Source organism: Mercenaria mercenaria, chromosome 5 (assembly GCF_021730395.1).
Source record: "Mercenaria mercenaria strain notata chromosome 5, MADL_Memer_1, whole genome shotgun sequence".
In the NCBI taxonomy this organism is placed as follows: domain Eukaryota; kingdom Metazoa; phylum Mollusca; class Bivalvia; order Venerida; family Veneridae; genus Mercenaria; species Mercenaria mercenaria.
This window is the reverse complement of record NC_069365.1, coordinates 80,589,537-80,603,494: the sequence shown is the minus strand read 5'-3', so window position 1 is coordinate 80,603,494 and position 13,958 is coordinate 80,589,537. Positions and strand designations below refer to the sequence as shown.

General features: G+C 32.1%; 1 protein-coding gene across 1 annotated transcript; it reads left to right on the top strand.

Annotated features, from left to right (window-relative positions):
* The first annotated feature begins 3,137 nt into the window (after positions 1-3,137).
* On the top strand, positions 3,138-13,444 carry LOC123557754 (uncharacterized). Its single transcript, XM_045349421.2, has 4 exons — positions 3,138-3,277; positions 9,217-9,293; positions 11,610-11,723; positions 13,073-13,444. Exons 1-4 carry the CDS (start codon positions 3,262-3,264, stop codon positions 13,217-13,219), a joined length of 354 nt encoding a protein of 117 aa, XP_045205356.2. The 5' UTR covers positions 3,138-3,261; the 3' UTR covers positions 13,220-13,444.
* The last annotated feature ends 514 nt before the right edge of the window (positions 13,445-13,958 follow it).

The following is a 13,958-nucleotide window of genomic DNA, read 5'->3' as shown; positions in this document are numbered from 1 at the left end:
AAAATAAAAAGAAAAAAAAGGGAAAATGAAGAAAAAACTAGAAAAAGTTTAAAAATGAAGTGTTTTTCTTTGAATACTATAATAAAAATTTTTATGATTATTAAAAATGAAAAGTAAAATTTTTTCCGGCTTTGGGGCCTGGATATATTCAACTATAAGATCGGGCGGTCTGGGCTATTTTAAAAATTTTTCAGTTAAGACCTGGAATTACGTAATTAAAAAGATTTTATAAACAAAAAACCCAAGGGAAAATAAAAAAAATGTACTAGAAGTGACTTTTAAGGGTTTTGGGTTTTAGTCGAAAAAAATGGAAATTTTTATAATTTTAAAATTTTAAAATTTTATTTTAACCCGGGGGGCCCGGCCCCCTAGGGGAACCCGTAAACCCCATTAAAAAAACCCAAATAAAAATTTTTTTTTAAAATTTTGGGGTGGAAAAGATAGGTTTTTGGATGGTATTTATGAAACCCATTTTTGGTAAATTAGCAGTAATATAATAATTTTAAAAAAACGAGGGGAGCTGAGGACTTTGGACCCCCTGATCAGTTAATAACTAAGTATAAGAAAAAATTAAATTTTATTTCCAAAAAGGGACAATGTTTTACATTCATCCTTAAAACATTCAAACCTCTACAGAAGTAAAAAATTTTTACTTAGAAGGGGGAATTTTCATAAAAATTTTACATATCGGTGATCTATACCGGTGGGTGCCAAAAAAGCAAAAATTTTGAATTAAAAAATTAATTAAAATTTTAATTACTATGGGTAACCCCGAAAATATACTTACTAATTCAAAATAAGATCCCCCCAAAAACTTTACATTTTTTAATAAAAATTTTTCTGCCCCAAAAATTTTCCAAAAATTTGTCAATTTGGGAGACAATTTCACCCTTTCTTTCCCCTTGGCAGGGAAAAAAGGCGGGTTTTGATTGGTTGAATTTGGGTTTGCCCCCAAAGTTCTGCCAAAGTTTGTCAAGTTGGCCGCGCTGCCACATTTCTTCCCCTTGGGGAGGGTTTTGGAAAATTTTTGGGGGAAAATGTTTAATCATATTTTTCTATGGTTTTCATAAAGTCTATGAAAAGTTGTTTTTTTTTTGGTTTTAAAAATTTTCCGGGATTGGTTTTTTAGAATGGGGGCAAAGGGGTTTAGGGGGGGCAAAATCGGGGCCCAAAAACGGTAATTCTAATACACGTGTAAAGTAGGCCCCCCCCCCAACTTGTATATAGATTTAAGGTGAGATTATATTTAGCTTATTTAAAATTTTTTTCCCCTTCAAGTTAATTTAAAATAATTAAACTGTTTTTTTTCAAAATTTCTGTTTCTTTTAAATTTTTTTTTGTTTGAAATATGGGCTCTGGAGGGTACTATTTTTCTACTCGAAAAATTTTTTTTTCCCTATGAGGGTATTTTCCCCTTTAAAAGTAAGAAGGCTTCCCTGTTATCTTTTCACCCAATCAGTACCCACCAAAAAGGTTTTCCCCCTGCAAGTAAAAAAAAAAAAATTTACCAAAAATCATTTCAGATTTTGATTTAATCTTTTCAAGTTTAAATTTTTTCATGTCCCCGACTTTCTTTCAAATTTTGGGGGCCCTTTATGAAAAGTGGTTTTAATTTTCCCCGTTAACTTTCATATTGGGCCTCAGGTTTGTTTAAAACTGAATTAAAAAAGCCCACCCCACCAAATTTGGGGCGGCCCCCTTTTCATTTTCTTTGTATAAATTTAAAATTTTTTTTACGTTTTTGGGTGCAAAATTTTTAATCCGGGGAAAGATAATTAAAAGTATTCCTATAAACGTAAGACTTTTACAAATTTTAAAAAGGGGCCTTTGGGAAAACAATTTAAAACCCAAAATGCTATACTAATGGTATGTTGTATCGGGTTCCCCCTATTTCTTTGTTAATTTTAAAAAAGTACGAGGGTCAATTTGAGGGTCACTTATGACCCGTTAACCCGTGAACTTAAAAAAATTTAAACCCAATGAGCCCCGGGTTTAGCTAAAGATTTTGTCCCCAGAAGTATAAATTTTGTTGATAAAATTTGAAAAAGTGATAAATGTCTTAATATTTTTCAAAAAAAGTAAAAGAAAGACCCTTCCCCCCAAGGGGCGGGTTTAAAATTTTATGTAAATTTTTTCAAAAATTTTCTTTTTTATCTTCCCAAAATTTAATCATATTTTTAAAAAAAGTCAATTGTTATGTGAATAATTCTGACGGGTCAACAAAGCGAGTTTAAACAACTTAAGAAAATGTGTAATACATTATAATATTAATCTAGTTTCTCCATGGTATATACATGTATATTTGAATTTTTACTATTTTTCAAATTGAATTTTATTACGAATTGGTGATTAGTCTTATTCTTCCTCGTTCAGGAAAACTGTTCAATGCTGCACACCATTTTAAAATGTAAAAGAAATGTTTAAATCTCATCAAAGTATTCAAATTGTTGAACGTGAAATAACTTTTAAGAATATCGTTTGGAAACAGAGTGCGAAACAAACAAAATAATAACAGAGATGCCCACCGTACACTAAAGCTAACAAGGAACGTTTCTGACGTTCAACCCATCCTGAATTAAGCACGTTTCAAGATTATTTCTACATACATAAAGTTTATATCCGAATCGAAAATGTTGAATATTTGACCAATTTCATTGAATTAATATATTTATTCAACGTATGTTCAGCATGTGTAGAAAGAAAAAGACGTTTTGAATTACTTATGAATTTGTCTTTTTGTTTTAAAGTTAATTCTTAAATATATTTAACAAAATACTCGGAAGATCGCGATTACAACGCACTCAAGGGAACTTTAGTGAGAGTATAACTCTATTTATTTGCTTGCCTCAATAGTATTTCTTATTTTACATTGTTTTAATTTTGGTACCAAGGGCACACGCGATACAGAGTGGGTATCTAGCGTACGGTAATGTACTGTAAACAGTTACTTATCTTATATAAATCTGTATATTGATGGTCAAGGTATATTTTTAAAACATGTGCAAATTGTAACAAACCATGTTTATTCAGAAATTGTTGAGGTCTTGACCCCAAATGTTTGTAGGTAACACCAGAAATATATATATGCGGTTTAGTTGCTTTAAATCTCATGCACTGTGACCATAAAACATGAAGTCAATATTCGCTTTAGTCATCGATGGTAGCCGACGTGTTAAAATACAAAATTGATACGTGTTCAAGTAAATATGTGTAGCAGTGCGGAAAACATATTCTGCCCATAAAACAAAGTTGTGTAATAAAATGGAGGAAAGAGCAGGTAAATATAATTGTGTCTTCTTTTGATTTCATCCTCATTATATTTAATCTAATTACCAGATGGCATTTTGGTAGACAGATTTAAAAATATCAATCTTGATTTCTATTATTTATCAATTTGACATGGACTTCTCTTTGTTACCGCAATGATGTTGATAAAAAAAATTGAAAACTACAGAAATAGATTTTAAAAAATAGAAATAGTTGAAAAACGCACATATTATATTTCTATAAAACATTCTATTATGATAACGCCAGCTAAATTATTTCGTATAACTGAGATAATTTATAACAATGGCAATGAAAAAACTAGTTCCACTCTCATCAACGCACGATTTTGGCAGTGTTTATAATAATATGTTTTTCGTTTGTCGGTTTTTTCTTCCTACTTGGCATTTTTATTAACTAAAATGTATATATGATTTTAGACGCACGAAAAGTTCCCTTCATCTTTATGTTCATGATATTTATGCCACTGTCCATGAATTTAGTTAAGATAACATATTTTCGTTGATTTTATAAAAAAAGTTCTCGCAATGTATGTCAATATGCTCCATCATAACTTACCGGTTCTCACGCCTAGATAAACGATTGCCTAGACTTTTGTCAATGTCGCTGTCATCTATGTTCTAACTCGCGACTTCAGGATCAGAATGCCTATTCTCAACCCATGCACCATTTTATCTTCCAAAGAATTGTCTTGCTTTGTGGATGATATGTATTGCGATCTATGCACGTTTTTACTTTTTTATTATCGTGCTTAGTGTGTGCATTTAATAAAATTATGATTTAAAACAACTTTTTAAAAGCGCAAATTATTTTCATTTTACGAGACATGCATGTGTATCCGTATGGTCTGATCTTTCGATTGGATAACCAATAACTTTCGAGCAATTCATGGCCACTCAGTCTTAAGTGGCCTGCGTGACCGAGTTGTTAAGGTCACTGACTTCAAATCACTTGCCCCTCACCGATGTGGGTTCGAGCCTCACTCGGAGCGTTAAATTCATCCAGCTGGCTTACGGAAGGTCGGTGCCCGCTCGTGATTAAATAATGCACGGAGGGTCGACATATGACCTATAACTGTGTCGACGTTAAAGCCAACAAAAACAAAACAAACAGTCTCTATTAAATCGTCAACAATACACTTCTGGCCAACTGCTGAAGTTATGCAAACAATAATTATTCTGCGGTCAGGTACAATTCCGTACCAAAGACATAAAAGTTGATACTCTCCTTGTTTGAAATTATTATATATTGTTCATTGGTACTACACATTATTAAATTTGACATATCATTTTATTATCTATTGAATCAGATATGATTTCAATACATGAATTATGAAAGTCTTATAAGTATAAACCTAAATAATCATGTTTACTTATTTAGTCATATTTGATGTATTTTAACGTTTTCAAACGCACTGAGGTGTTCAATCTAAAGACAGAATCTAAAGATAAAAGGCGACATATGCCCAAATACGGAAATACCTAACCAAGAACTTCAGATGATTGGTCGCGTTTTACATTTAATTTAATATTGATAGGTCAAATAAGCAGATGTGCTGTTTTCCATTTTACGTTTTTTTCCATGAGAGTATATGAAATCATAAACAAATATCCCATATGAAAACTTAACTTTTGAATACACGCAAATTCTAATTCTTAATCAGTATAGAATAATTGTGTATAATATCTGCAGCATTTAATGATTTAGTCAAAAACATACTTATATGCAAATGAGAAACAGTACTGCATTCGTATTTCATTACATTTCAACTGTTGAACTACTGAAAAAAGAAAGTTGGTAATGTTGGTAGAATTCTATTATAAAATTGACAACCACCAAAACAATGCGTTTGTAAATGTTTGTTACTGAAACTGATAATTGTGATGTTGATTGTTAATGATTGCATAAATGATTACAAAAGTTATAGTTTATATTAAGGTATTTCTGCACGCTAGGACCAAAATCTTTTCTACAATTTTGAATTTGATTAAACCCTGATTTTTCAAAACATTAAAATGTACTTTGAAAATAAGCAAATAAAAAAGATAGGGTTGTGTTTTTTGCTGGATTGAAACAAAAAATTGAATACTTTGGTATGGAGATTTAAAATAATATTCCCACCAATGTAAAAATTTTAAACGAGCTTAAGATCTTCCGATTCTGTTATAGAAAAATGTTAAATACTCTTGATATCAAAACATGGATTAAATCATATATTATTGTATTTCTCTAATAGTGATTTTGTGCTTGTAGATCTAAAATTGAATTTTGCATTTTTTGCACATTGCTCCATTAAAACATGTTTTAAACTTGTACCAGTATATTTACTATACTGGTTTGTTGTGTTTTTTGAAAGTGTCATTGTCAATAATATGTTCATGTAATATTTTGTACTATAGTGTTTATCTCGGATCTCGGGGTCTCGAGTTCGATCCTCGGGCGGGGCGTATGTTCTCCGTGACTATTTGTTAAACGACATTGTGTCTTAAATCATTAGTCATCCACCTCTGATTCATGTGAGGAAGTTGGCAGTTACCAGCGGAGAACAGGTTTGTACTGGTACAGAATCCAGGAATACTTGTTAGGTTAACTGCCCGCCGTTACATGACTAAAATACTGTTGAAAAACGGCATTAAACCCACAAAAAACAAACAAACAATTATCTCCATGTTCAGCAGGCGTTTGAGAAACTTTTAAAAGTATTTTGTATTGTTTGCCTTAAAGTCACTTGCTCACAGATGGGTTGCAATCTGTCAACATGCCCATTTCTTCCACGCATGGCAAATATTTCAGGGACTATTTTCCAAATATTTATTTCTCAAACAGTTAAAGCAATAGGAAGTCAAGCATAGGTATCTTTGTAATGACATCAACGTTAATTTAGAAACTAAATTTGTTTCTTATTTGAAATACTACGGTGCCCCTAAAGTGACATGTTACGCACTTTTTTTCCACTTAGGTAATGTGAGACTTTTTCTATTTCGTTTAAATAACTATTTCGTTTAAACGAAATCATTTCGTTTTAACGAAATAACTATTTCGTTTAAACGAAATCATTTCGTTTAAACGAAATCATTTCGTTTTAACGAATTAGTTATTTCGTTTAAATGAAATGTTATTTCGTTTTAACGAAATAACTATTTCGTTTAAACGAAATAAAAAAAAGTCTCACATTACCTAAGTGGAAAAAAAGTGCGTAACATGTCACTTTAGGGGCACCGTAAAATACAGCTGTATGGTGTACTATTCAGTTTCAATTTTGTTCTAGTTTGCAGTTAAAATATCAAATTTTGCGCACGTATTCTTCTTATTTTTAAGTTGACACTGTTATGTATATGGTATTTTCCCCTGAGACAAATTATTGTTTACTTACCTAGTTTTAAGACATCGTTTAAATGATTTCTTTTCTACTGCAGCCCAGGATATTCTACTGTGTTCTGTAACAATACTGATAAACATTTATTTTTCCAGAATGTTCTTTTTATTCTTAGTATTACTTGAAAGTTCTGGAATCTTCCCTGATACTTTATATAGTGAACTATGTGTTGTCAGATTAGAACTTAGATTGTAGATATTGATGAAACTTTCCTAAATTTCTTAATAACAAAATATTACCAGTTTGGATATTTGATATTTTGAAGGATTATTTGAAGGATTTACTAAACATTTGTGGATTTAAAAAGCTATCTTTGACGAGATGAATTCTATTTTTTGGATATACTAAAGTTATTTTTGAACTGTGTGAAATAGTGTGGAATTTATTCTGATTGGATTTAAATTTGACCTGGACAGGATTTGGAATATTTTTACATATAAGATTGGATTTTACGGCTCTTTGACAATTTTGAAGGCATTTAAATTGTTACTTAAATTCATGAATAAAATTTTGTTATTGTTAATAGTTGCTGGTTTGTCTTTCTGTTACTTTTCTTTACTGTAACAAGAACTTGTTACCCTCTGACGTAACAACAATATTTACTGCTATAGACGTAATAGAATATAATAGAAAGTTAATTTATATTTTTAAACATCGAAAAATAACAGTATCTATATCAAAACTAAAACAAAAGTTTATCCACATGTATAACATTCATCAACGAAACTGGTAGACATGACTTTTATCTGTAAAAAGGGCATGAAGTTTATTGTTATTATAAAGAGTCGTATGTATTTTCGTCAATTTATTATGCGCAGATAGGGAGCTTACCGTGTGGATAAGTTTTGAGCAACTCAGTTTCTGGTGTACAAATTATGAAGAACAATATTTCATGAAGTTTACAACAAATCATAATGAAATTATTTTTATGAATTCTGAGATACTTTTTAAGTGTTAATTGCAGTTGAATCACAGACTATTGTATGGTTTAAAGCTTTAAAGTAGAATGTGTAACAATTGTTCGTATACACCGTAAATTGAAAGATTATTTGAGCCGCGCCATGAGAAAACCAACATAGTGGCTTTGCGACCATTATGGATCCAGACCAGCCTGCGCATCCGCGCAGTCTGTTCAGGATCCATGCTGTTCGCTAACAGTTTTTCCAATCCCAATAGGCTTTAAAAGCGAACAGCATGGAGCCTGACCAGACTGCGCGGATGCGCAGGCTGGTCTGGATCCATGCTGGTCGCACACCCACTATGTTGGTTTTCTCATGGCACGGCTCATATTATTATCTTTTACATGTTGCATGTAGGCATGTGTATTGCTGTAAAAGTCGCTGGCCGGTGGCTTTAGTATTTTGTCTGTGGTAGAATAATCCCTAAGCAAGGAAGATGTAAAACGTTACAGGCAAACACTTTTACAAGATAGTATAGCGATTTATAATTAATTGCATCACGAAGTAAACGTTTTTTATGTGAAAATGCATAATGTAAGCCTGACAGTTAACTAGGATACAATTATTGAAATATTTCAAAGAAATATTTTAGGGGGGAAGGTTTATATTAATCTATTATTGGGCGAAATGGCGCCAAACAGATAATTTGATAAAATTAGAATATGAGTCCAGAGTATGTATGCAATGCTTGAATTGTATGGCTTTTTCAGTATTATTTGAAAAAGAAATAACAACGTCACCCTAGTGTCGTATAGGTTGTATGATACTAATTTATTACCTTCTTTATTTCATAAAATCGATTACATCAACACATTTCAGTTTCAGTACTTCGAAAATTCTGAAGATTAGAAAATCATGTAAACATACTGTACACAGTTATAATTACACGTCTACTTTACAAATATTTACAAATATTGACATAATTTGCCTAGTAAGCTAAGAGTAGGAATAAGACTCCCTTTACTTTCTTAGGAATGCAATGTTCACTTTATTTTTGTTGTATATGAAATGCATATGTAAGGACATTTTGTAACATGCAGTTACTGTGCACATACTACCCACTTTAGAGCTCATAGTAACAACCATGGAATATTATCCATTAAATATAAATATCGGTTGATCCATATTTTTATCCAATAATTCCATTTAACGCTTCTACCTTTTGAAATACATTTTAGTGAATAGAGAAATTCTATAATGCTTAATCAAATTGTTTTCGAGGACTTTTATGCAGAGCATCAATTTTTAACTTGGTCCTACTAGCTTGATCAGTTATCTGTTTTTTTCAAGTCTTTTAGATATCTTAAGTGCTTGTGTGATATTAAAGTATTAAGGGCGTACTCTATATAAGTGTGTGTCAATGGTTAACATTAGTTTTAAGGATAATGATAATCTGGCGAATCTTTTTTTCTTCTTTTTTATGAGATTGTCAGTAAACATTGAAATATCCTTTCCAGTTGTCTAATTTTTCTAAGACTTTAAAAACAGAAGATTTTAAAGAATACTTCCATGTGAAAATCTTAATGTGAAATACACACTTTTATTTTTCTATGTGTATTGTTCTTAATCAAGCTAATTTTAACCTTTCATTTCAAGATCACCATAATCCAGAGAATAGCACGAATCGTACTAGATACGTAGTGAATCAAAAGGGAACCAGCCATATACAGAATGTAAGTATTAAGACATGTAGGGTTTTTACATGCTTTTCAGTGAATAATCGAAATATTGGAGTGAAATTCATCCGGTATTTTCACAGAGAAAAATAACAAATATATTTTTCACTGATGAACAACTGGAAAATAGGTCAATTTAGTCAAAACATGAAATTAAAAGTAAATATGTTTGTTTTACATTTAATTGTTTTAGATAAAAATATCTTTCACTCCTGAACGCAATATTTTGCATGTTCGATCGTGGCTATGCCGCTCATGAAAATATTGCATCTGGTGTTCATTTGTGAAATATATTTCAATCTTACACACAAACAAACAAATATGCTGTATATTTTATTAATGTTATATTTCATTTTTAAGGTCATCATTACAAATTATACTAATAACCAAATTAGAACGAACTTTTCTTCAAAACTGTTTTTGTGACAAACGTTTGAAGCTGAAATAACATCAAACTAGTTCAAGCTTTAATATGATTTTTATCGCTGTGTTAAGGGATAAAAATGGTTACATAAATAACAAAACTATGCTGTAAAAGTGTTTAAAGCTATATGTATCATGTATATGGAAGCCTCCATTCTGGTGAAATAAAAAAGGTTTATTTCTCATATGTCTCCTTATTGTTTGGATGCCCTGTATATGTAGCTTTTAAGAACCCTAGTAATGATAACAGAATCTTAAAAGTGTGCTGATATTCAAAACATACTGCGTTACTTTACTGGTGGATAGCTTCAAATGAATTGTGACACTAACATGTTAGGAGGTAAATATTTTGTCTGCGGTAAAATGTTAGTTTGTAACTGAAAAGAAAACAAAAAAAACATTTAACATTTTTATGCCCCCGAAGGGAGGCATATAGTTTTTGAACCGTCTGTCGGTCTGTCAGTCTGTCAGTCTGTCCGCAATTTTCGTGTCCGGTCCATATCTTTGTCATCGATGGATGGATGGATTTTCAAATAACTTGGCATGAATGTGTACCACAGTAAGACGACGTGTCGCGCGCAAGACCCAGGTCCGTAACTCAAAGGTCAAGGTCACACTTAGACGTTAAAGGATAGTGCATTGATGGGCGTGTCCGGTCCATATCTTTGTCATCGATGGATGGATTTTCAAATAACTTGGCATGAATGTGCACCACAGTAAGACGACGTGTCGCGCGCAAGATCCAGGTCCGTAGCTCAAAGGTCAAGGTCACACTTAGACGTTAAAGGATAGTGCATTGATGGGCGTGTCCGGTCCATATCTTTGTCATCGATGGATGGATTTTCTAATAACTTGGCATGAATGTGTACCACAGTAAGACGACGTGTCGCGCGCAAGACCCAGGTCCGTAGCTCAAAGGTCAAGGTCACACTTAGACGTTAGAGGATAGTGCATTGATGGGCGTGTCCGGTCCATATCTTTGTCATCCCTGGATGGATTTTCAAATAACTTGGCATTAATGTGTACCACAGTAAGACGACTGTCGCGCGCAAGACCCAGGTCCGTAGCTCAAATGTCAAGGTCACACTTAGACGTTAAAGGATAGTGCATTGATGGGCGTGTCCGGTCCATATCTTTGTCATTCATGAAGGATTTTCAAATAACTTGGCATGAATGTGTACCACAGTAAGACGACGTGTCGCGCGCAAGACCCAGGTCCGTAGCTCAAAGGTCCTAAACTCTAACATCGGCCATAACTATTCATTCAAAGTGCCATCGGGGGAATGTGTCATCCTATGGAGACAGCTCTTGTTTTAGATTTCAATGGCCGATTTCATAATTTTCAAAGTGTAGATTTAGAATAATAGTAATTGGCAGTTAGTTTATATTTGCAAATGTAAGTAATGACTTATGAATAATTTGAGCCGTGCCATGAGAAAACCAACATAGTGCGTTTGCGACCAGCATGGATCCAGACCAGCCTGCACATCCGCGCAGTCCAGTCTGGTCAGGATCCATGCTGTTCGCTTTCAAAGCCTATTGAAATTAGAGAAACCATTAGCGAACAGCAAGGATCCTGACCAGATCCTGGATTCATGCTGGTCGCAAACGCAATATGTTGATTTTCTCATGGAGCGGCTCATTTGTTTATCAAACATTTTTAGCATGAACTATTTGATATTTGGTATCAAATTTGCTACCCAAAAACCCTCGATGCCTTTATCTACCGATAACTCGAAGAAATTTTGCTGGTTACGTCGAGTTCGAGCCAGCAAAGTTCGGCTGTATTTGGAAAAATTTGAATAAAAATTAATTAATAAGTCATATTTATATATCGTCATTTATTTTTTGTATATTGTAGTTTTCCAAAATCTCTGTTTCCTTCCTCAGAATCCTGGAAGATATTTTTTCACGCCAGTTCCAGACTATACGTACATGGCAATAGTTGCAACATGCTGCTGTTTCACACCATTTGGAATTGTTGCTCTATGTCTCGCCAATTCGGTAACTTGGCATGTTATTTGTTTGTTTGTATTAATGGTAAACCAATCAGCAAAAATTGATAATTGATAAATGTACTTTCAGCACAGATTTAGCTTTGATAGAACAACATTTAAACTAATAAGCCGCTCGTTAACTGAAATCAGTCCGATCTTGAAATTTTTATTTACTGTGTTAAACTAAAAGAGCAATTTTAAAATAATGCCATATATGTTTTGTAGAATTTACTGAATTATGATAACATGTATTGATTTACTTCTGTTTTTTTTTCCTTTTTTTTTTTTTTTTTTTTTTTTTTTTTTTTTGCGTTGGTTATCTTATGGGATAGATATTTCTCGATTAATTCAGATTGACAGAGCGTGTTGTCAGGTTAGGGGTGTCAAATATGTCATAAATAAACTTCTTTAGCAAGGCATTATTATAAGTATAATATTATATAAAGATAACTATGAACTGATTTTATGTCAAATACCTTTCTTTGTTTAAAATTAAAATGGATGTATCTTAGTAACCAATAAAGATACTGAGTTGAAATGTCATTTATGCCATCAGATGGACTCGGACAATGAGGGTAGATAACTTTTGACTGAATTTATGACAATTACCTCCCTTTATTGTATGTAAATGAATATACCTATCATTAAGAGCAGTGGTACTCAGGTGAGCGATATAGGGCCATCATGGCCCTCTTGTTTTATTTAGATAGACTCTTGTAATTCTATATAGAAAGGCCATTTACTTGTATGATATGTGTGATTTTTATTGTTTGTATATGTGTATAAAATGTAAATAGATGAAACTCAAATAAAATAAATACATATAAATATTGTAACGTAAATAGTTTGCTAAATTTTACTAATCGTATTGTAATTCAAATTCGGTTTTAGAATACATTTTTTATTTAAAGACACTTCTGCTTTGATATATATCGAACTCAATTTATATGGAGATGTTGTTTTAACTTCCGAAGAATCTGAGTAATGGTTACAGTAGAATTATAAAAACGTTTTGTTAAAGAATGTTAAGACCAAACTGTTCTGAGACGCACCGCATATTTACTATTCAACACTTTATCAGTTGGACACCGCGTTAAGATAAACTTGATGAACATTTACTCGTTTTCTTTTTAGTTTTTAGTATCCTATTGAAATGGCACTGCTATTGGAGCTTTCTGGCTCACAGATCTGTTTTTAATTGAGACAAAAATGAAAATAAGTAAATGATTGAGATAGTTCAGCTTCGCATTGATATTTTTTTTCTCCGTTTGCATTTTTGTACATGTAATATACACTTAAATTTAAAGTTTCATCTTTACGTCGATGTTGTATTCTTATCTTTTTTTTTCTTCACAGACAAACCAGCTGGCTGCCAGAGGAGACAGACAGCAAGCCATGAAAATATCGTACATTACAGTAGTTTTTATATTGTTGTCGTTTATTTTCCCTCTCTTTCTGATTAGTCTATTGATTGCTCTTTGTTTGGTATTAGAATACGCCTAACATGGCGTTTTCATTCGAAAACACGCTTAAAGAGCTCTGTACCTAATTATTTTATATTCCTGAAGCTAAAACATGATATGCCGACATTTTACAAAGACAAACCTGTGAAAGAGTTGCTAGAAGGATGTTATGTTCCTCCGATAACTTGCGTACGACCACTAATAAATTGATATACTAATCGAAACGTCTATTGCCCTCCGATAATTTGCAATATTTTTCATACTTCTAGTAATACATTTATGAAATTTCCCATACGTTTAGAACAATTTGTTGTAAATAATATGCTTAAATTGAGACAAAATCGAATTAAGCAGTAATATCATTCTATTCAATTTACGAACGCTACTCATTTTTAAAAGGTCACACAAATATCTGAATGTTTAATGTGCACATATCATTGATAAAGATACTGATTGATAGAAATTGAGTTATTTCTAATATACTAATAAAAGATCAGATATCAAGCCGTATTTAATTTGTTTTCTAAGACATGGCAAGATAAGAAGTAATAATGGTTTTGCCATGATTTTCCTGCATTATAAAGAAATTCTTCGATCTTTTAATTATAGACATTTTTTTTTCGATTTTTAAATTTAATTGTGTTTGCAAAATGAATGAAATACATCAGATCATTTTTCAAGTTCTTTGAAATTTGAACATAAATGATAGAACTCATGTTCTAAGAAATTCATATACATGGTGTTTGTAATATGAAAGACATTGCCAAACATATCAAAAG